Below are 22,714 nucleotides of genomic sequence, written 5' to 3'. Positions count from 1 at the left end.
TATATATCAAACTGATTAAATCCGGGTAACTCTCGAAGGAAGATCTGGTTAGGACAATTAAATTTAAATCTCTTTGTAGATTTCACAATGTCATCTTATACCAATGACTATTTTAATGTAAGATTATTTTGTTTAAGTTTATGAGATAAAGTTGATCATGTTTTGTATGCTTATCAATATATTTTATTGTTTCTATCCCGGTTAACGACCGGGTATAAATCTAGTTAATACTTGAGAAATCCAACTTAAAATGAACAATGCACAAATGAGTTATAGTTCCAATTTGACATTAAAATCGTCACCTACCAAATTATATATCTAATTTATTATGCCGACAGGCGAGAACCATATTCTTAACCAATAGGACTATTAACAAACTTCAGCTTCTTCTATCTAGCTATTATACCCCAAACTCTAGCGGAAAAGCACCCTCCACCCACTTCCTTTTTTTTTGTGTGTGTGCCCAAAAGCTTGCCTACCCAATTTCGTGTTTGAGGATATATAAATCTCGAACTCAACAATAAATGCAAGCCCACAACCCAATAAACGAATCCGGTTAAATGAATCCACCCAACTCACCCATTTTACCAGCTTTGTGTTAAAAGAAATAAAATGATTTACATTTTGGTCTTAGTGCGCCGGAATGCAACAAACTATGCCCAAAAGGTTATAGTGTGCACAGACTAACGTTTTAATCTATTGTATGCATAAACTTAGTAAAAATGTTCAAATCATGCAATGTGTATACGTGGCAGCCCGTATGAGCTGTCACGTGTAAATTTTTTTTTTTGGACCGGCCACGTGTAAGGTTTTTATTGGTCGGTCACAAAAAGTGGTATGATATAAACTTCTTTATTAAGTTTATGCATACAATAAAAAAAAACGTTAGTTCGTGCACACTATAACTTTTTGGGTATAGTTTGTTGCATTCCAGCACACTAAACCCTTACATTTTACATGTAACAACAGCAAAGCAAAAAACAGAACAACAATTTTGTCATTGTAATACCAACTACATTTGTCTTAACAATGGAGTTTTTGGACTGATCAATAAAATCACTTATATCTACTAAACGAATATTAGGATTTGATTCCCATACTATATTATAGTATTGACAAAACCTTTGATTAAACTCAAATACTTATAAGCTGAGATCTATATCTTTATATTAACTCTAAGACAAGAAAAGAGGTGGTGTGGTGTGCTACAAAGAAATGGCTGATATGACTTGCTTGAATGTGATTGAGAAATGCAAGATCTCAGCACCACCCAACTCTGTTGGAGAAAGATCACTCCCTCTTACTTTCTTCGATCTTGCTTGGCTTCTCTTCCATCCGGTTCGCCAGCTTTTCTTTTACGACTTCCCGCATTCAAAATCGCATTTTATTGAAACAGTCATTCCCAACCTCAGACACTCCTTATCCATCACCCTTCAACACTTTTTTCCATTTGCAAGCAACTTGGTTGTGTTGCCTAATGCAAATCATTCAGGACTTGAAAAACGACCCGAAATCTTTCATGTGGAAGGTGACTCCGTGATGCTTACTTTTGCCGAGTGTAATCATCTTGATTTCAATGATCTTAAAGGAAACCATCCTAGAGATTGTAACAAGTTTCACCCTCTAGTGCCTCTACTTGAAGATGCATTTAAGGTGTCTAGATTCGTGAAAATCCCCTTGTTTTCAATTCAAGTAACAATTTTCCCAAACAATGGCATAACCATCGGGCTAACAAACCTTCATGTTCTTTGTGATGCAAAAACTCAGTATCATTTTTTGATGGCGTGGACTTCAATAATGAAATCTGGCAAGGATGAGTTATTCTTAGCCAGTGGATCTTTGCCGTGTTATGATAGAGTAGTGATCAAATACCAAAATTCTCTAGATGAAATGGTGTTGAGTCTACCGCAAATCCAATCTCTTGATGAAACATACAAGGCATGTCAGTTAGTTCCCCTGCCTGATAAAGTTCGAGCCACAGTTGTGTTGACCCGTTCACAAATAAATCGGGTAAAGAAATGGCTACTGGTTCAACTTCCAACACTAGAATATGTATCAGCGTTCACGGTGTGTTGTGGATTCGTGTGGAGTTGCACAGCAAAATCACGTCTTCAGGTTGAAGGAAAAAAGGGTGAATATGAGCTGGAACGGTTTGTTTGTGCTGTAGATTAGAGAGCTCGTTTAGATTTACCTGTTCCTCAAACTTATTTTGGGAATTGTCTCAGTATATGTTATGCCCCAACTAAAACCTCTTTGCTGACAGGAATTAATGGATTTCCTACTGCGGTTGAACTAATAGTAACGGCTATAAAGGGAATAGTAAGCAATAAGCAAGGAGTGCTAAAAGATGCCGAGACATGGTTGGAGAAGGTTTTTGTTCGGGTTCCAACAATAGGTGTGGCAGGAACCCCAAAGCTGAATGTTTACAATCTTGATTTTGGGTGGGGGAATCCGAAAAAATATGAAACTATATCTCTTGATTTTAATAATTCGATATCTGTCAATGTGGGCAAAGATTCACCCGAAGACATTGAAATTGGTCTGTGTCTTCCTGCTAAACAAATGGATGCCTTCCTTACAATATCTAGAAATGAATTAGAAAGCATACTTGCTCAACAAGAACGAGTATGATTTATATTATCACTTTTAGCAATGTTCTTGTTTATTTGTTTATCTCCAATTTAAATGTTGTGCGCTCATATGAAATAAGAATTATTATCTATTGAAATTATCTGACTTCTATATAAAGAGTACAGCACTATGATATTAGTACATTTTCTCTAAAATTGGGCACTAAGAAATTCGTACATTTTCTGTAAAATTGGGACTATTGATTTCTATGGATGTGACAGGAACATATATGAGAATGTGATGATGTTGTTACTTACACGAAGCATGCTTTTAGGAAGACTGTTAAGCCTATGGATGTCGTCTATACTTTGAACAGGCAGGGCAGAACTTAGTATGGTTTTGGAAGTTAATTAGATTAGATTAAAAGGTAAATTGAATGGATCTGTAGTAGCTGATGGATATGGTTGTTTTTAATAAATGGCAAATGGAGTTATAAATATTTTACTTGTTAATTTCGTATTTTATCATATCTGGGTTTGATTTTACATATCTTTTAGACCTGAACTAATGCTCTTGGACCCATTCCTTTACTTGAAACTTGTTGAAAGGGTTTATATAGGTGCATGGTTTTTGATCACTCACCTTGGCTCAAATATAGGACTCGATATGCAACAAAATCAACCATTGCCATACACAAAAATGATTTCAGCATATAACTTGATAATCGACTGCTCATTTCCAATAAAAGAAAACGAGTATACAATGTAACAATTAGAACACACACAAGATGAAATTGCAAAAACAGGGTATTGTCTCTCAAGGGCACTCATATGATATACTCTTAAACTTGTGATCAACACAGCCCTCATGCAGTCTTGGGAATTCCAAGCCTCTTGCGGAAGTCGTCCTCCATACGGGGCAGGCCATCGCGCAATGTAATTGTGGGCTCCCAACCTAGCTCTTCCTTTGCCTTGGTAATCACTGGCTTTCTTTGTCGAGGATCATCAGGTGTGTTTTCCACATGTATGATTTTCACTTCAGGATTTATCAGCTGAAGCATTTCCCCAAAATAAAAATTCATATTAATCATATTGCAAAATACCTATTTTAGTAAGGTTAAAAGATACATTTTTCCTTTTCTCATTTAACCTGATGATAAAATATGATGATATTGATGTGGGTTCACATGGTTTTTCCTATTTTGTCTTGCTTAAAGTATTTTCAAGCAGTTTCTTAAAGACGAACTATTATGTGAAGGATCAAATATTTCTAATGCAGTTTTAAACTCAATTTTTTGGACAAAGTTAATATTCTATCTTCAGAAATATTCACATTAGCTATTTGTCTATTTTAATTTCGTAAGAGAACAGAGCACAGAGCACTTTGGATATTTTTCAAATAATGGAGGTTTTAAATTAGACATCACTAGATTCATGGGACTATGGGAGGAAGAAAGGTCTACTTCATTTAATGAGAAAAACCGTTCGAATGCCATTTATAAAACACGAATTATGAAACTACGAGTATCATAAAAAGCAACTTCAGAAGTCAGAACTGACCTCTTTCACATTCTCTGCAAGTTCAAGCATTGTGAATTCACCTGAGTGAAAAAATTAAGAGTCAGTATTGCTGATACTGATTATTCAGTAGCTAAAGTGTAATTTGGGCTGTAAATTGGCCAAATTGTAATTTTAATGGATGAATCGCGTAAATCATTTTAATTCAAAAATAAAATGGTAAGGGATTACTATTGAAGTTATATAGCTTTTCTACTCATAATTGACACACTGATTGTTTATGAGAATTTAGATTTTGTTTGAAAAGAAGTTTTTCAGGTCAACCACTCAACTCAACATGTTCCTTTTCAACATGACAACATTTATGCATTTTCTTGTTATGACCCGTTACCTTACCCAACTGGCCCATTTTGTCACCTCTAGTATTTATGCCTATATCTACTAACCTGGATTCCCAAGGTTGATTGGGCCTGTATTATTTCCTTCCATAAGTCGAATAAGACCATCAACCTGATTAAAAAACAACGAAGGGACGCACATAACTAAACTGGAACTGGTGAATGTAAATAATATCCAAAAAAAATGTTACTTACCATGTCAGAGACGTAACAAAAACTTCGAGTTTGAGTTCCAGGTGACTGAACAGTTAACGGTTCATTTCTGCATTAAGGAGAAATAGATTTTAGGTGACAAATCATGGAGTACTAACAAACAAAAACTAGGTTGAATACAAATTTTTTGACCCATCCCACTTTTAGCTAATAAGTTTTATCTGACCCATTTGAGATTAAACACAACCAAATCTACAAATTCATAAGTAAATGAGTCACAACTGCCACGTCTGAAAAAGTATAAAAAACTACTATCATTTAGCACAAAAAAAAGAAGAAGCAATGTTGTAGAAACAATTTACCGGATGGCTTGAGCTATAAAATTGCTGACGACACGACCATCATCAATGTTCATTCTAGGTCCATAAGTATTGAAGATCCTAGCAATTCTTATTTCTGTTATCAACATCCATATATAAAAACATAATCCGTTATCTTCTGACACATACCAGATATGTTATATGTATTTGAGTATAACTAGTAGAGTAATATACTACTCACCTATCCCATGCTGCCTATGGTAGTCAAACATCAAAGTCTCAGCTACTCTCTTTCCCTCATCATAACAACTCCTAACTCCTGAAATACATACAAGAGCAGATTCATGTCATCATTTCATGACCATCCAAATTTTGACTATGACAGAACCTCTACGTTGGTTGGTTAGAAAATACAGGACTTATATATAAGACACAAGTGCTCAAATATACATATTACAAGAACTTTGAGTGCCATAAAATTTACCAATAGGGTTGACATTTCCCCAATAGCTCTCATCCTGAGGATGCACAAGAGGATCTCCATAAACCTCTGAAGTTGAAGTTAACAAAATCCTGTAGAAAAAGAAGAAGAGCTAGTTAAGTCTACAAATATGAATCGGAATAGAACAAGAAGGTAGTAAACATTCAAACCTTGCTCCAACTCGCTTGGCAAGTCCCAACATGTTCAAAGTTCCAATGACATTTGTCTTTATCGTCTGTTTATGATCCATACATTAAAAAAAAAACAAGTGGTAATAATGGCACATGAAATTAACTCCAGAATGACATAAAAATGATTAAGCAATGATGAAATTTCAAAAAGTAACAACAAAGAAAATATTTTCAGAAATATAAATGGTAACTGCACTTGGGTGCTGAATAAAAGTAAAATACCTTAACAGGATTATGTTTGTAGAAAATTGGGGAAGCAGGACAAGCAAGATGGTATATTTGATCAACCTCAACCAACAATGTCTCTGTGACATCTGCATTGCGAAGAAGATAAATTAGGTTAACAAGTTGAAAGGTTTGCACCATGTGTTGCAATAAGATTAAATTTCCCTTAATCAACTAGAATGCTACATGATAACTCCCTAAACTTGGCTATATCTAATTAAGATCATGATCACAAAGTTGTGTTATTATCTGGCCTTAAGAGCATTCCGACTTTAGGAGATTGTGAATACATCGGTTTTTCTTTGATGCCCGAGCAACTGCTCTGGAATGAGGTTAGAAGGGTTGACCATGATTTCCAAGTCATTTTCTAGTGATGCATAACCAAACAAAGAATCAAAGATATGGTTTCAGTCTACAAGTACCTTATGTTCTGATCCTCTCAAAGCTTAATCTTTCATATGAAACAGTAACTTTTGTGTCATTAAGTATAAATATTAAATAAACTAAGCATGACTCTTCAGCAAGAACATTCGTCACCAATATCATAAGGTAACTGATTGCTAACAACCGTATGACATGGATCCACTTATTATATTTCTTATAAAATAACATTACACAGACGGGTCATCGAAACCCAAGGGGTACACTGTACAGACCGGACACTCTGCTAGGCGACACTATGGGATAGGCAATCAAAAGTAAATAATCTTTCATATACAGAAATTTAAACTAAGCAACGTTACAACATGATTATCCTTGAACTAGTATAATCAACGGTTGTACTAGGAACACATACCGTGTCGAATAAGTTCAAATCTTGGATGACCAATCCATTGTCTTAAATTATCCTTTGATCCAGTAAAGTAATTATCTACAACTACCACCTAACATAAAAACAAATCCATACAACGTTACTACATATTATTCGGATCTCAAATACATCAGAATACATTCATAAGAACCCGTATACCTCGTTCTTTTCATTTTGCATCAACCTATCCACTAAATGAGACCCAATGAAACCGGCTCCTCCAGTAACCAATATCCTCATATTCGCCTATATCAACATCAACCAATTTTTACCAAACCACACATCTCAAAATATTTTTTTAAAAAAACAAACCATGATCATTTGCCAATATTCACCACATTGTACCTGAAAAAACTTTGCAGAACGTAACGGAGACGGATTCGGTGGCGGTCTAGCCGTAGAATTATTTGTTCCAGTAGCTGCCATTTTCTTTAGATCACTTATTTCCTATAAAAAAAATAAAAATAAACATCTAAGTCAATGTCAATACAAACATTAAATATACAAACTTTAACAATATCAAATTTCTAATTTAAGTTATTACCTAACTGGATAATTAAATTGGCAGTAAAATCCTAAGAATATACTGAAATTCTAAATGCTAAAACTTGAGATTAAATAGGCAATTAAATACATCAAATCAAAACATTTATTATTACAACAAGTTTGTTAGCAGCTAAATTATTAATCTTAAAAATCACGCAAAAAACTATACATACAGATCATGAATATATCATCACATGAAAGTTATGTATCACCAAACATTTTAAAACAGATCTGAATCTTAATAAATAAGCAAAATTCAAAACTAGATATACTTACACAAAGATATTTACGCGGTGATTTGATTATAAAAATTTGGTAAAAAATTGTAAAAATGTGAGATGTTTATTTGATGTATATATACACATGCATTGTATGTATAGGTAGATATGAGATCCGAGTGGTGAGTGATTTTACGCTACGTGATGGTGCAGTGGTGGAGGTGGAATGAGAGACGTTGATTAAGGATGATTGTGGGGTCGGGTTGTTATGGAGAGTGAGATATGGAGGTTTATGGTAAGTTATGGTGAGGTGCGATGTATGGGATTGGTTGTGGATTAATTATTTTGATGATGGGATTAATTTGCCACGTCGAGAATGGTCACGTAATTCTCAACAAGCAAGCAAGAATCGTGAATAATGAGTAGTCAAGTCGATTCCACGTTTATTACACGTCGGAATCGTTTCTATCTTTTTACAATACTTTTCAACGAACAATCACAAATTTGCGCCGTTAAAGATAAAAGGAATATAAACATACAAATTTTTTAAGTGTAGAATTACGTTAAAGTAAATTAAAACGAGTCATACATGATCGTGTGGTTTTAACCATGAAGTAATTGGTCTCGCTAATATGACGTAATTACGTGTTAGTTTTATTTTCATAGAGTGAACATTGTTAAATAGCATTAGTTAGGGTCGTCCCTAGGACAAGCCGAAAGAAAAAGGCCCTAAGCCAGGAGCGAAAAATTTGACTTGGCGACGTATGATAACATCCGTCAGAATGCTTATAATTAATTATTAAAAGTAACGATACCGTATATAACATATAATAATGTGTATATTTATATTTTACACATGTCTATAAGTTTTTAAATACGAGGTTTTAAAAAATAGGTCATGTGCGATCGCCCAGTTTGCCTTGTGTCTAAGCCCCCATGGGCCATGGCATTAGTTCTACTGTTTAAGTGTTTATCATATTGTTATTCGTGACAACCAATATTTTGATTTCATTTGAAATTTGGTATCTCTCTATATAACTAAGAGAGGATATGTTTTTGATTATGTGACAATTATGAAATCATGTCATGTAGTATTTTTTCCTAGGTGTCATACTTACATTAAATTCCTAATTTTAAGCATACTTTAAAAAAATTACACTTTAACCTAATCATCATTAAAGCACAATTTAAAAATTATACTTTAGCCTAATCATCATCATTAATTAAGTAATAATAAAAAAAAGTTAAAATAAAATAAGACGGCAAAGTATATCTTAATGGAAGCAAAGTATATCTTAATGGAATGGAGGGATAGATTTCTTATGTTATATTAATGTATATCGGCTAAACATTGTTTTCCTAATTTAATTTTAATTTTATTTCATGTATATTTCTTAAAACTTAATGGATGGATTTCTTTTTCACAAAGATATACAATTTTTTATGATTTATAAATGGGAAATTCTAAATTGACAAACAAATTACAAACAAAATTATACAAACTCACTTGTCATATGGGATGCACCAACTAAATTAATTCTTTTTTTTTATTTTTTATGTTTATCTCTTCATGTTCTATTGGTGACACCTAAATTTGTATAGTTTTGTTTGTAATTTGTTTGTTGATGTAGTTATACTACATATTTGACGTAGTTATTATCATTTAGGTGAGGTGGTAGAGAGTCTTGCCTTTTGAAGTGTAGACCAATGTTCAATCCTTGACAATGGTGTAATTTAGTAGTGTATTATATTTGCCATTAAAAAAAAACATATTTGACGTATATCATATATTCATAAACTATAATTTTATTGTTTGAATCAGTCGTAATCAGACATATTTTAATATTATGAATAATAATGTAACTATCTGTAATTGTATTTTTTACTTATGTTATTAGTTAATCCCGCACAACGTGCGGGTTTAATCTAGTTTTGTTATAAGATACGAGTAGGGTTTTTTTAAGATCAAAAGAAAACCCATTTTATCAGATGGAATAGATATAAACGTGGATGAAAGAGTCGAACTTAAATTAATGACTATTAATGTATGTACTTATATGTGGGGCAAATTCTGGTTAGATCATTATACACCTATGTGATAAATTACGTAACATAGATTAAGAAGAAAATTTATAAGGGCCACAATATTTACGTTTGTCAATTTCACGAAGGCCAAAGTTATAGACTTGTTTTTTAGCTAGAGGAAACTAAACTGGCAATTACAATACGTTTTAGAAATTGTATAAACAGTTGTTAAAACAAACACGTAAGCGATATTACTCATGGATTAAACAACCCTTTAAAAAAAATATCTTTAAATTGGTCGCATAAATCAAAATTCATAGTATTTAGTTTCAAAAGAACTTTTTTAAAAGCTTAATGTTAGCTTTAATGAAGACATATCTTATATATTTATGACTTGAACATAACAACATGAGCAAAGAAGACAACTTTTTAGTTTTTTTTTTATGACGTGCAAGCTTTGAATGTATCATTCCTCTTAATTTCACTTTAATCAATAAGTTTTTAATTGATAGGAATGTTTGACCAATATAAAATGTTGTTATCTTGCTAAAATTCCTTAATCATATATGTAAGTCAGAAGATACCAATTGTGAAACTTCAATATCACATTTGATCAAAAACTAATGTTGAAAGCAGTTTAAAGTATATATAAATTTAAGATCCGATTTAACAAATGTCGGTGGGTGTAGTTTAGTGGTGAGAATTCCACGTTGTGGCCGTGGAGACCTGGGCTCGAATCCCAGCACCCACATCTTTTTCTGATTTTTTTCAAGAAAATGGTGTTTTCAGTGATTGGTAGAAACACTGAATTATCTACGTGGACCAGAATACCTTAGCACACAAACAAACATACACTTTGCACTAATCTTGATCGGCATGTCAGTTTCATTTATCTTTGTGCTGATAAAGAACATGCTTTGATTTATTGATTAGTCTTACTTAATTTGCTATGCTTTGTCTAAATTATGCTTTGTCAGTTTCGTTTTTCATTGCTTAACAACATTGGGTCGACACCCGGCCCGAACTGGGTTAGCCTGTGACCCGCTAGTGCATGAAAAACGGAACTGCAACCCTACACGTGAAGGTTCGGATTGGGTCACGAGTTTCCTTAACATTTTCTCGGTTTTTAGCATCACCCCGCCCGACCCGACCCGACCCGACCAGTGACCCAGGAATGCAACAAAAACTTGACCCATGACCCGAGTCTTTTGCTCATTTTGAGCTTCATAAACTTTGGTTTGAAAGAGGCGGGCTCATGACCGAGATCAAATTACTTGATAAAAGGTGTCAACTCTTTACGGCCATCATTATCTAGCTTGTTGTGAGTTCAAGTTGCAATAATAAGTTATAGATATTTAGTAAAAACTGATTTTAATCTAATCCATTATGTCGAAACATGAAGATATAATCATCTTTTTCTGATTGTGGTAGCTTGATAATGTTATATTCATCATTTACAGTTTGTTGACTCCATATTTCCAATTAGCTGATTTCCTGACTCCTAATGTGTAGAAACATTTGATGCAATTTTCTTTTACAGAGTTGTTTTGGCACCACTAACAAGACAGGTCTTTTGGCAATGTCCCTCAACCAAAGGAGGCCTACTCATTTCTGAAGCAACCGTAATTTCAGAAACTGCCCGAGGATAATTCTATTTCTATTACCATTTTCGATAAGTTTTAATTTGTGACCAAATAATCCGTCTTTCATTACATGGTTACTTATTTTAGCACTGAGTATAGAGACACAAGGTTTCTTTATACTCAGAAGGATATATGAACCTGTGTGTTTGATATGATTAAACATTGAGATGGAAGTAGTAGGCGTAGTAGTTTCTTGATTACAGATGGTGTCTTTTTTCAGCTATCCAGACACACCGGGTATATGGACGAAGGAACAGGTTGAGGCCTGGAAGCCAATCGTGGATGCTGTTCATGCTAAAGGCGGAATTTTTTTCTGTCAAATTTGGCATGTTGGGAGGGTTTCAAATACAGGTATCCTTTTTTTCCATTTGCTTTTCTATATATTGTGATGAGCTAAACAATGGTCTAAACTTGAAGCTGGTTTCATCTTGGGCATTCGAGCTAGTTTAAGAGTAGGCATAGGATAGTTTGCTTAATAAAACATCTAATTTAATCTCACTTGAACCATATTAAAGGACCCAAACCATGAAAATGCTAAATGATATTGCATAATGTAAAGTACCTGGTGACGTTTAACCATATCGGGCATGGTTTTCCTCAAGATACATATTTTTAAACTTTTTAGTAGAATATATTTTAACCATAACTTTGAACCGTTTCACTAAGCTTTAATATAGCTATAATTAATAGTTTTAGTTATAATTTCGATCTGCTTCATGTATCAACCAGGATTTCAGCCAAATGGGCAAGCCCCTGTATCTTCCTCAGATAAAGAACTAATGCCTCAAGTACGAAGCAATGGCATTGATGTTGCACAATTCTCACCTCCAAGAAAGCTAAGTACAGAGGAGGTTCCTGATATTGTTAATGATTTCAGAATTGCTGCAAGAAATGCAATCGAAGCTGGTAAGAATACCTTTTGTTTTCTTCCATACTATTGATGCTTTTCTTGAAATGGACATGCAACACTTTTGATGATTTTCATATGTAACATATAGGTTTTGATGGAGTTGAGATCCATGGCGCTCATGGATATCGTTGACCAATTTATGAAAGACCAAATAAATGACAGAACCGACAAGTATGGTGGCTCTCTAGAAAACCGTTGCAGATTTGCTCTAGAAATTGTTGAAGCCATTGTAAATGAAATAGGAGCTGACAAAGTCGGGATAAGATTATCCCCATTCGCGAACTATATGCAGTCAGGTGACTCAGATCCAAATGCTTTAGCGCTTTACATGGCTAAATCTTTGGATGCATATAAGATTGCATATTGTCATGTGGTTGAACCAAGAATGAAATCTGTTGGTGAAAAAGCTGAATGCCCAGATAGTCTTGTGCCAATGAGAAAAGCATTTAAAGGTACTTTTATTTCTGCTGGAGGCTTTGATATAGAAGATGGTAACAAGGCTGTGGCTGAAAACCGAACGGATCTTGTTGCTTATGGTCGTTTGTTTTTGGCAAATCCAGATTTGCCAAAAAGATTTGAGCTTAACGCCCCACTTAATAAGTACAATAGGGAGACGTTTTATACCCCTGATCCGGTTATTGGGTACACTGACTATCCTTTTCTCGAAACCACAGTTTGAATCTGTTAAAATTTGACAAAACTCATCATAAGTTGGAAGCTTCAAATTTCTTGTAAAACATTTGGTCAAATACCATATAGAGTAATACAATGGATTATGTTCAACCACTTCAACAGAATCTTGTCTCCAAATCTGATCTTTCCAAACTTGCTGCCAGGGTTTTCTTTTTCTTTTTAATTTATGATTAGTGTAAAGTTTGTTCTTGTTTTGTTTTTGTTAATATATAATGAAGCAAGATTCCAGCACAACATTTCACTTTCTAAGATTATTTTATTTTGGGAGAAAGTATCAAGTGCTAATGGTACAATCCAAATCTGACGTACATATAGATTATAGAGAATCTAATTCAAAAGTGGAAGTGTCATATTCAAACATTCAATGGAAGACTCAACAAAACACAGATACTAATTCCATTTTATTACTGATCACATTTAATTTTTATATTCAAACTTTAAACTCTCGCATTAGACCATTAACAATGGTCGGTGAAAGGCTTGCTGAAGACTCGTGCAAACCTCAAACACGAGCTCACGATCTTGTGTGGGACTCGTGGTCCGACTAGTCAATCTAGAACACAAACTTATTGTTATCAGCTAGCCTGTGTAAGTTCATACAAAGTCCAAGTTTTTTGAAACAATTTCTATGATAAAAACTGATGAAATAGCCATTATTTTTCAAGACAGAACACTAACATAAATCAAGAGACAAATAGAATCATCTATTATAACAACACTCGGCACGATTAAAGAACAAATTTGGCAACCTACACCATACCAAATCATGTCATACTACCAGTACTACACACAATAAGTCTACCTACAGTCAGCAATCACCTGTTTAAGTCCTCATACTACTACTAATACTAGTGAACAAAACGAGAGCCTTTGATTATGAAACAAACTACTCTAAATCCAGAAAGCAAAGACGATATTAACATACATAAAAACCCTGCATATCCCAATGCCAGTGCGACGTCTGATTGAATGCAAAATGCATTATTGGCCGTACATGTGGTGACAGCTTTCAGTTGCCTGGCTAACTCGGTCCCTGCAGATCCGGCAGATAACAACAAGTAGGCAAGAACCTGTACCGTTGAAAACCTGATTTTAGCTATAGATACAACATTCTTTATAGGAAAAACATTCTGAGTTAACACGGGAGCTATTCAAGAATAAATTGGAAAATACTTGAATCAACGAAATTCCAGTTGAAGTTTGAGAGTGGATTTTTTAGTTGAACCAAGTATTTGAACATAACTATACATTTGAAATAAGTTTGATAACACAAAATGCCCAAACTATCCAAATACATATATGCCAACGATTAAACCCAGATTACACTCCAGAAGACATGAGCCTCTACCAAGTAGGCTAACCCCACATTGACAATATAAGCGGGGTGATACTAGGTTTTTTATTTTCTAATTTAAAGATAAGAATTTTCAAATAAGTTTTCCCAAACAAACCCTTAAAAGCTTCAAGACCGAGGTTACAGTGTAGACATAAATTCGACTTGTTTACATACCTAATTAACTAACACTAACTTGACACTGTATCAACTCGACTCATTCCAATTACACAACATAAACTTTCATCAAAAGTCGAAAAGAAACACAAACCTGATCGTGGCCAAAATCAAACCACACTTGAGAAAACTCGGTAAAAACAGTAAAACCACTGTAAATTTCCCAAACAGAAGCTCCAATTTCGAAAAAAGAATACAACCCAACAATTCCATTTGCAGCAAAAACAAATCTGCATATTCACATTTCATTACATCATTAATTAGCAGCTTATAGATTCCCAACAATTTCGTCTTTAAAATGAAAAAAAAAAAGGTACCCAATCCAATTAGGGCCGGGTTAGGTGAGATGTAAGCAGTCATATCTCTCTCTCTGACATAAAAGGGAAAAATAAGTATAGTAAATTAGCAGCTTAATTACCTAAAGGCACCAAAGTGGTACCATCTAGGCGAATCAGAAGGCGAGGCAGAGTTGGTGGTAAGCATAAACACCGCGGCAGAGAGCGAAAAGCAAAAGGCGAGTAGACGGAATGTGAGAATGATGTAATTGAAACGTCGAAGGTTGCGTTGGGAGACAGTTGATTGAAACACAGGCGTGTCGTGTGGATGTGTTTGATGGATTCGTGGTCGTGGAGACGGACTCTCAACACCCCCGTTTCGAACCATTTTTAATCTAGGATTTTGTTTGGTTTGATTTTCATGGTTGAAGTGAAGTAGTGTCTCAAAGTAGTACAGAGAGTGGGTGTGTGTTTTTGTGTGTGAAAATGTGAAGTATGTGTGAAAAAAGAGGGATGCTTTTGATTTCAAAATGCTTCTGTCTTTTTCTTTACTTTTTCTTTTTTATTTTCCACATTCTTTGCTTAGATATATTATTATCTGCTTTGGAATAAAAGTAATGTGTGTGTGTGTGTGTTCACTGTTCAGATATATTAGATTTACTAAAAACAAGCATGTAAAGCCGTAAAGGTGTTTCATTTGACTTTAAAGGTTTATAGCAAGTATAAAAATTTAAGCCTAGTATCATTGTCTTTTTATAAATCTAACTCCAATTATAATGGAAACTCAGTTATATTTTTATCCAAAACTCGGTTATATTTCGATCTGGACTTAGACTCAAATTTACTAAATTCTTTTAAATATCAATCCATCTATTGTTTTCATCTTTTAATTCGATGTTCTTATACTTAGTTACATATATTTTAAAAGACTTTTATTTGCTTAATAATTATGAAATTTAACATTGGCCTTTTATCTTTTCATTATAATGATATTGGTATAACTGATAGACATCAAAAAGTTTATAGGAAGAATGGACGATGAGCCTTTTTCAATACATGTTTTTATTGACTTTGACCATGGCATGTAATTATACTATACTGCTATAAATGATCTTTGACAATGTATTAGTATTATAAATTAATAAACTTAGCAGTATATAAATAAATATAATCACTCTAATCCTGATACAACGACACTAAATCTACAACGTTTATAAGAATTACTAGTATCCTAGATACAAGCCTACAATCGAAGGAGAACCTTGCTATCCAAACCCAACAAAACATAATAATAGGCAGAAAGCTTTTTGGGATGAAAATGGGCATAAACTGACCATGACTCTAACATAGTAATGGAACTTCAAACCAAATAGTTTCCATCACACAATGAGAGCCGATGGTAGTAGTAGTACAACAAGATGTAAAGACGATTAACAAATATGACCTTAGCAGAAACGAACTTTTATGAATAAAACTAATCCAAAAAAGCAGTCAAAGACTCTCGATGAACACAGCCAAAACCTACCATAGCGGGACGAGAACCCAAGAGATGAACATTAACGACACTAAACCATGACCCATAACACTTGTCGCTACTAGTTATTTTGTACTGTCCTTGAGCATTAGTTCAAGGGTTGAAATACCATCCCTTTATCCATTAGGTCTTGAGTTCAAGCCTTAGAAAGGACATAAGAAAGTTCCTTTATGAGGGTTTGGCTTGGGTATACTCATGTTCAAGGCTGAGGGGACAGGGTTTACCCCTATTGATCGTCGTGCCTTCAGACGGATTAGTAGGGGTTTTCCCCTCATCGGGTATTTGAAATAGACATTTTTACTTCAAGGGAATTCTCTAGCGCGGACTCGGTTAAGACAACGTATGTTAGACCTTCCGTTGTCGAATCGCGACATGAAGTTTCCAGCGAAATTCACCTTTAAAAAAAAAAAATTTTGTACTAAGAACGAATATGAAGGCCTCGTAACCATAGAATTCGAATGAAAACATGATAAGAAAGTCAAGAGTCGACTCTTAATTCTATGTATTTCTTGAGTCATACGTTCGTGATGTGTACTCGTAATTTATTAAAGAATGACTACACACTAAAGTTAACTATAGATATTACGATTATAAGTTTTCTTTGCATATGCTTCGTTCTATTATTACTGCATATTAGTTGATTCTCTATCCTCATGGACCTCATATCAAATCACCTTTACACCTTGTAGCACATAACATGGGATCGACTGATTGAGACAACTTAGCTGGATTAAGACAACTTAGCGACTGTTACCTTATTTAATATATGTTTTTACAAAACTTTTTAATAACACGACCACTCCAAGCCTGACCTGAGGCCGAAGATGATGATCCTCAGCGTTATAGTTTAATATCAATATCATTCAATTTTAAACCTTTCACTTTCAATTAGATACGATAGTTAACAGTTAAATAAACAATATGTAATGGTTGACATAATTTATCCAAAGCTTCTCTTACTAATAGTTTTCCAGGGTCCTTTTTTGGTCTATGTCAAGCACATCAATCACCAACTTGTTATTTGTAGTTAGCAAAAGACTGTGCAGCACATTGTTAAAAGAACACCGGAACAGGTCATCCATCCTGAGCCCTCAAAATGCCAGCAATAGAAATTGCATGTTAAAAGTACAGCTTTTCACCAGCTAATGACTTCACGATACAAGCAATGTTCATTTAACTGATGCAAGTCGTTTGAACAAAGAACATGCATTGTCCATTTCACACCGGTCCATCTTAACAAGCTTATCAGACTAATAACATTTAAGTCAAAAATTACCAAGCAGAGGAACCAGAAACAAAAAAGCATCCCAAAAAATGACATTTTGAACGTATTCCATAAGTCGTTAACATTAAGTAAAGCGAAACAAGAGTGTAGAAGGATATATAAAATAAGAAACTTAACATGGCAGTTCCACACAGGCCAAATCAGCCATAAGGACTCACCACTTTGGATTCAGTCAAATTCTTGCGACTTCCTCACACATCGGCCAACTTTCTTCCTGAAATCGTCTCTTCGGTCTCTCCATTCTTTCTGGAAACACAACATTTGATTATAACACATTTAAAGCATGTTGAGACATCATATGGTTGAAACAACAATTTGTAAGAATGTACAAGTCTACAAGTACATCAAAAGACAAATACTTTGGTCAACTTTCTGTGATGGGGATCACAATACTTTCACTCTAAAAGATCATCCACCTTTTGTTTAAAAGCACAGTTAACCAAATGTCATGCGCCAAGCCACCGCCACACCAGTGTCACATTAATAAGAGTCAACAAGGTCAAATTTACAGCTGGCTTGACAGAGTAACAAGGTTACCCGGTCCAGGAGGCCCACTCAAAGCTGGTTTTATTTTACATTGATTTTTTAGCTTAATAAGTTGTTCTTATCTTTTAGAACTTGAGTCTTGTTCTTATCCCTAATTATTAGCAGATGTTTAGCTATTTTCAAGGGAACTATTATGCTTATATGCTGGAACATTCGATATTTTCTGGTGGTTGATTTTCTTAATAAAAGAACGCGGCTTGATTTGTGTACCAAGTTTAGTTGCAGGGATTTGCATCAGATACTACCATGTTCCTCTAAATAGAAATATGACCCAACTATGTTACCCTTTTTATGCAATATGAATGTGTAAATATAGAAGGAGCATATATTTGTTACCGCAGCTTCCACATTAGCAGGCGATTCGTCATTAGGGCTGGAAAGCATTGATATAATGCTTAAAACAATGCTCTCTACCTGTAAACATTGTACTTTGATCAATTAGTGGGAAGCCTAAAGATACAAGCGAGAGAAATAGAGTAAGCATATTGTAAATCAGCCAATCGAGTAGCATAATAACACAAGCTATGTGAGCACAAATATTTTGCTTTGTGGAAAGAATGTGGCAGATAAATTGAAGTATAGGACGAGAAAACATGGCAAATAAATTCAAGTATCAGCACAACTATTTTTCAAGAATAATTGATATATAAAGAGTAGTACCAAAACTTGTATGATTACAAATATTATTAGCATGATAATTGATAAAAAAAATTTGGATAGAGCTAATGAGCTATATAGAAGGTTGAGGACACTTGATTATACTGCAATCTGCTTTTGAACTATTTAACCACTATGGAACTATGGGTGATCAACTTGTTAACCCATCATACATTGAATATTGTTGCAATCGGAACATTCCTATTTCTTACTCCTCCATACTCTTTATTACAATGGTTATACCTATACTATAATGAGCAATATGATGCTCAAGCTCAATTATCTACTTCTTGTATATTTAAAATATGATTCATAAAAAGTTTCTCCCTTCTATTGGGCCTCAATACAAGTTTACCTAAATTACATGCACATATATAAGAAAATCATGTCTTCTTGTTAACCCTATATGGGATGCAACGAAAAATCCTGTATCGTTAATCCTAAATCTGTGATCACCAATACGATCAACTATGACCACTATTTCAACAAGGGCTTTACGAATTGCAAAAAGGATACATTTCCTAATTGACAAGCACAAAACTGTGGCATTTCTTGTGTAAAAGAAATCAGATTATGAACATCACACATGATGAAAACTCATAAACGTGCGCATAAAACATACATTTTTTATAGTAAAACGGGAAATGACTTACCGTATGAACTGGAGTCCAGCGCTCACTTGCTAGTTCATAGCCATTAGGATCATCACCAGGGGGATGAAGAATCGATATACAGACCTTTCCATCAGGGTAAACTATACAACACCAAAAGTCACATCTAGTCAAATTTAACACGGGTGAAATCTAAATATTCAAAAATAAGAAAGAATGCCGCAAACGTTCCCTACTAACCGTTTGGATGCCACACCTCCGAGGTAAACCTTACGGTTGGAGGGCTGTTCGGATAATTTTGTGGAAAGGTCATTATAGCATTGAAAAAACCTCCATCACTGAAACAATGAATTCCAAAACGAAGAGTCAGAACATAACCTTCATATAATATAATCTTAAACAATTATATTTCCTATCATATGCTCCAAAAAAAGACAGCCAAACATATTAAGCCAATAAAGATAGCCTTGTTCACGACAAATCAGCAGCAAATTCAACAATTGATGAACAAACTCTTTATCATGATTTAAAAATTAACCTAAATCCCATCAAACTTTAATCTTTTAACAATTATATCGTGTACGATCCATATAATTCCAAAACCCAAAAGATCCAGTAATATAATTAACCTATATTACATAAAGCTTCAATCTTTATATGAAAAAACACTCACTAGAACGAAGCTATATACACTAAAGCAGCATAATCAAGCAAAAAAAAAAAAACAAAAAACTTTTACAATTATATTAATTATATTAAAGATATTAACTTATGATTCACTGATTTATGATAATATAAATCCTTAAAAATATTACATTCAATCAACAAAATAAAACCAACTAAGACCCTAAAACCAAATTAAACAAAACCCGGAAAATCAATTTGCAACAAAAGTATATATATATAGATTCAATATATTATGATATAATGGAAGAGAAAATGAAAAAGGGAAAAAAAGGGGCTTACTATAAAGTATCAGGCGGTCCGATAATAGTGACACTCCATTCAAAAATATTACTTTCATCAACAAGTCCAGCAGAGAATCCATCAACAGGGTTTTTACATAGATCTATAACACAAAAGTACAAAACACCCCAGATCATCATATATTATATATGCATATAGATAGAGATAGATATATATGATAAGATTACCTTTGAGTTGTTTCTGAAGAAGGAGACTTGCTTGGGAAGAAGAAGCCATGGATGGATTTGATTGAATGGAGGCCGATGTGAGAGAGAAGGAAAATGAAAGGAGAATTTTAGCGTAAGCCCTTTCAATTGATTTATAAACTATGCCCCCCAATACTAGTGGCTTTGTTTCTTGATTAAAATAAATAAATTTGGTGGTAAATTCTAGAATATTTATTTGTAGAAGATTATTGATAAAAAAAATTTTAAAAATAATAAATGTAAATTAGTAGTATGGTATTCGTGACGACGCGGCGGCCTGCAAATGACGGTGACTGTTGGTGATGGCGAGGATTATTGATAGTAATGGCGACGTCAAGTGAAGTGGTTGATATAAATGCAATTGATGTAAAAGTAGTAACTGAAATATTTTAGAAGACAATAGTTGTGGTGTAAATTAATGCAAACTAAATTTAGTCAAGTGTCAAATACACGAGATATTTATCATATATTGTAGATAATATTAATTTTATTTATCAAAATATCATTGTAAGTTTAAATTTAGTTTTGTTAATATATTATATTATTAATTACAATGACGTTACTTTATATATTTAACTAGTTTTTAGGCTCATTCGATGAATGGATAGTCTCAATATATATATATATATGTATATATATATTTCAAGGTAAATATCAAAATAATAAATGATAAAACAGGTAAAAAATAACAAAACACGAACAAAAACAAATTTAAAAGCATAAACTTTTTTATAGTAGAAGAAGTCATAATCAAAGTATAATTGACAACAAACTAAATTAAAAGATATGAAAAATAGCAATAACATAAGAATTCCATATCAAATAATAAACAAACACGAACAAAATATCAAAAATAAAATTAAAATGATATATGTTTTTTCTTAAAATATGAAAGAGAAAAATAATATGAATGACAATATTTAATTAAAAAAAAATTAGGTTGTATATATAATAATTTTAAAAAAAGGGTAATTGGATGGTAATTGTATATAATAATATATTGAGAGAGTTTTAAGAATATTATATATCTTTAAAATTTTAAAATATTTGTTTTGATAGAAAAAGATTTATGATGAAGTTTAAAATATAATTATTTATTTAATAAACAAATGAAAAAATCTATATATATAAAAAAAAAAGAGAGAGAGAGAATTTGGAGAGAGTTTTCACCCTATAAAAAGTTTTAAAAGGTGTCAAGCATATCCCTAACCGTTATATTATAGATAAATGATAAAAAAAAATTTATTTATATATATATATATAATATATTTAATCATTTGAAAAGTATCTATTTATATTTTAAGATATAGAATTATAACTTATTTTATTCATATTTTTTTAATAAGCTAGATAAGTTTTAAAATAAAATATGGATATAAATATTATATCATATTAAAATCTACTATTTTGCTATTAAATAGACAGTATATAATAAAATTATTAACTATTTTGATATTTGATTATAGTGTGATTTGATGATAAAAATAAAATAAAAAGTGTAAGTTAATTGAGATTAATAAAATAAAAAATTGATATTAATATTATATCTAACTAATCCAAATCTCTACTTTTTAGGTGTATTTTGTTATTAGATAGACAATTACAAAAAATAGAGTAACTGTTTTGACATTGGATTAAAGTGTAACTTGGTGACAAAAATATAAATTAATTTAGACATGTGTTAATTAATTAATTAATTTTGACAAATTGAGAGTTGTAATTGTTCAATAAGTCAATTGTCTTTTAATATATACTAGATTATTGTCCCGCGTAATACGCGAATAGATATATTTTTATACTTATATATATCAAAAATACAATTTTCTTAAGTAATAATAATGAATTAAAATATTTAATTTCACTCTATTAACATTTGTTTTTTTACATTGATAATTTCACAAAAATTTATTGTGTTATTCATTAAGTTTTACTGATTTAATAAATTATTAAATGCCAAAAGTTATTGATAAATTTTAAATCCATGTACCAGTTAGATGATATTAGAAATACAAATATATAAAACTTTATATACATGAAAATATAAGATATACAATATAAATAATTTTATTTTATTTATTTATAAGTTAAAACATTATAAGTTATAATATTGAAATACCTTTTTTTATTCATTAATTTAAATATTTTTCACCTAATATACATATAATATGTTTAATACAATTATTTACAACGTATATCATTCAACCCTTATTATAACTACATTATCTCAATTACGTTAGTTATTTATATATTAATAACCACATCACCATCACTTACGCTGCATTGTACGGGTACTCGGCTAGTTATAATAGATTAGAAAAAGGTGTTTGATGGTGGTATGGGTGGCGATGCACAACTATCAGTGATGGCCAGAAGTGGGTTTGGGTTTTGATGGGTTAAGTATGGTGGTGGTTGATGAGATTGT

General features: G+C 32.7%; 4 protein-coding genes, 1 non-coding gene and 1 pseudogene across 5 annotated transcripts; 3 read left to right on the top strand and 3 right to left on the bottom strand.

Annotated features, from left to right (window-relative positions):
* The first annotated feature begins 1,214 nt into the window (after nt 1-1,214).
* LOC122585806 lies at nt 1,215-2,691 on the top strand (annotated as a pseudogene).
* Nucleotides 2,692-3,261: 570 nt separating this feature from the next.
* Nucleotides 3,262-7,590, bottom strand: LOC122596386 (UDP-glucuronic acid decarboxylase 3-like). Its single transcript, XM_043768958.1, has 13 exons — nt 7,490-7,590; nt 7,013-7,114; nt 6,827-6,913; nt 6,653-6,740; nt 5,854-5,945; nt 5,611-5,675; nt 5,444-5,532; nt 5,201-5,278; nt 5,002-5,095; nt 4,682-4,748; nt 4,535-4,598; nt 4,131-4,171; nt 3,262-3,622 (listed from the first exon to the last, which is right to left on the bottom strand). The coding sequence occupies exons 2-13, from the start codon at nt 7,091-7,093 to the stop codon at nt 3,437-3,439; spliced, it is 1,032 nt and encodes a 343-aa protein (XP_043624893.1). The 5' UTR covers nt 7,094-7,114; nt 7,490-7,590; the 3' UTR covers nt 3,262-3,436.
* A 2,545-nt stretch (nt 7,591-10,135) lies between these two features.
* On the top strand, nt 10,136-10,207 carry TRNAH-GUG. Its single transcript has one exon. It is a non-coding gene; the product is annotated as a tRNA-His (tRNA).
* Nucleotides 10,208-10,356: 149 nt separating this feature from the next.
* On the top strand, nt 10,357-12,824 carry LOC122596396 (12-oxophytodienoate reductase 1-like). The gene is given in 5 exon segments (XM_043768968.1): nt 10,357-10,740; nt 10,997-11,450; nt 11,829-12,005; nt 12,098-12,134; nt 12,136-12,824. Coding segments are annotated over 4 exon segments (915 nt in total). The 5' UTR covers nt 10,357-10,740; nt 10,997-11,302; the 3' UTR covers nt 12,689-12,824.
* A 561-nt stretch (nt 12,825-13,385) lies between these two features.
* Nucleotides 13,386-14,991, bottom strand: LOC122585672 (CASP-like protein 4C2). The gene is made up of 3 exons (XM_043757800.1): nt 14,631-14,991; nt 14,307-14,442; nt 13,386-13,772 (listed from the first exon to the last, which is right to left on the bottom strand). Exons 1-3 carry the CDS (start codon nt 14,873-14,875, stop codon nt 13,551-13,553), a joined length of 603 nt encoding a protein of 200 aa, XP_043613735.1. The 5' UTR covers nt 14,876-14,991; the 3' UTR covers nt 13,386-13,550.
* A 2,323-nt stretch (nt 14,992-17,314) lies between these two features.
* Nucleotides 17,315-20,416, bottom strand: LOC122602473 (ubiquitin-conjugating enzyme E2 7). The gene is made up of 6 exons (XM_043775123.1): nt 20,275-20,416; nt 20,087-20,189; nt 19,361-19,458; nt 19,163-19,263; nt 18,189-18,266; nt 17,315-17,552 (listed from the first exon to the last, which is right to left on the bottom strand). Exons 1-6 carry the CDS (start codon nt 20,321-20,323, stop codon nt 17,475-17,477), a joined length of 507 nt encoding a protein of 168 aa, XP_043631058.1. The 5' UTR covers nt 20,324-20,416; the 3' UTR covers nt 17,315-17,474.
* Nucleotides 20,417-22,714: the final 2,298 nt, after the last annotated feature.

Source organism: Erigeron canadensis, chromosome 1, assembly GCF_010389155.1.
Source record: "Erigeron canadensis isolate Cc75 chromosome 1, C_canadensis_v1, whole genome shotgun sequence".
In the NCBI taxonomy this organism is placed as follows: domain Eukaryota; kingdom Viridiplantae; phylum Streptophyta; class Magnoliopsida; order Asterales; family Asteraceae; genus Erigeron; species Erigeron canadensis.
The sequence above is the reverse complement of the archived record's forward strand: the minus strand, read 5'-3'. Positions and strand labels throughout refer to the sequence as shown.

Coding starts and splice junctions, on each gene's coding strand:
- LOC122602473 (XM_043775123.1), bottom strand. CDS start 20,323: ATGGCTTCTTCTTCCCAAGCAAGTCTCCTTCTTCAGAAACAACTCAAA. Junction 20,190..20,274: donor TCTTCAGAAACAACTCAAAG/GTAATCTTATCA, acceptor TTTGTGTTATAG/ATCTATGTAAAAACCCTGTT. Junction 19,459..20,086: donor GGACCGCCTGATACTTTATA/GTAAGCCCCTTT, acceptor TCATTGTTTCAG/TGATGGAGGTTTTTTCAATG.
- LOC122585672 (XM_043757800.1), bottom strand. CDS start 14,875: ATGGTTCGAAACGGGGGTGTTGAGAGTCCGTCTCCACGACCACGAATC. Junction 14,443..14,630: donor TACCACTTTGGTGCCTTTAG/GTAATTAAGCTG, acceptor GTGAATATGCAG/ATTTGTTTTTGCTGCAAATG. Junction 13,773..14,306: donor TTGATTTTGGCCACGATCAG/GTTTGTGTTTCT, acceptor TCAACGGTACAG/GTTCTTGCCTACTTGTTGTT.
- LOC122596386 (XM_043768958.1), bottom strand. CDS start 7,093: ATGGCAGCTACTGGAACAAATAATTCTACGGCTAGACCGCCACCGAAT. Junction 5,533..5,610: donor GCCAAGCGAGTTGGAGCAAG/GTTTGAATGTTT, acceptor CTTTTTCTACAG/GATTTTGTTAACTTCAACTT. Junction 4,599..4,681: donor TTTGTTACGTCTCTGACATG/GTAAGTAACATT, acceptor TTTTTTAATCAG/GTTGATGGTCTTATTCGACT.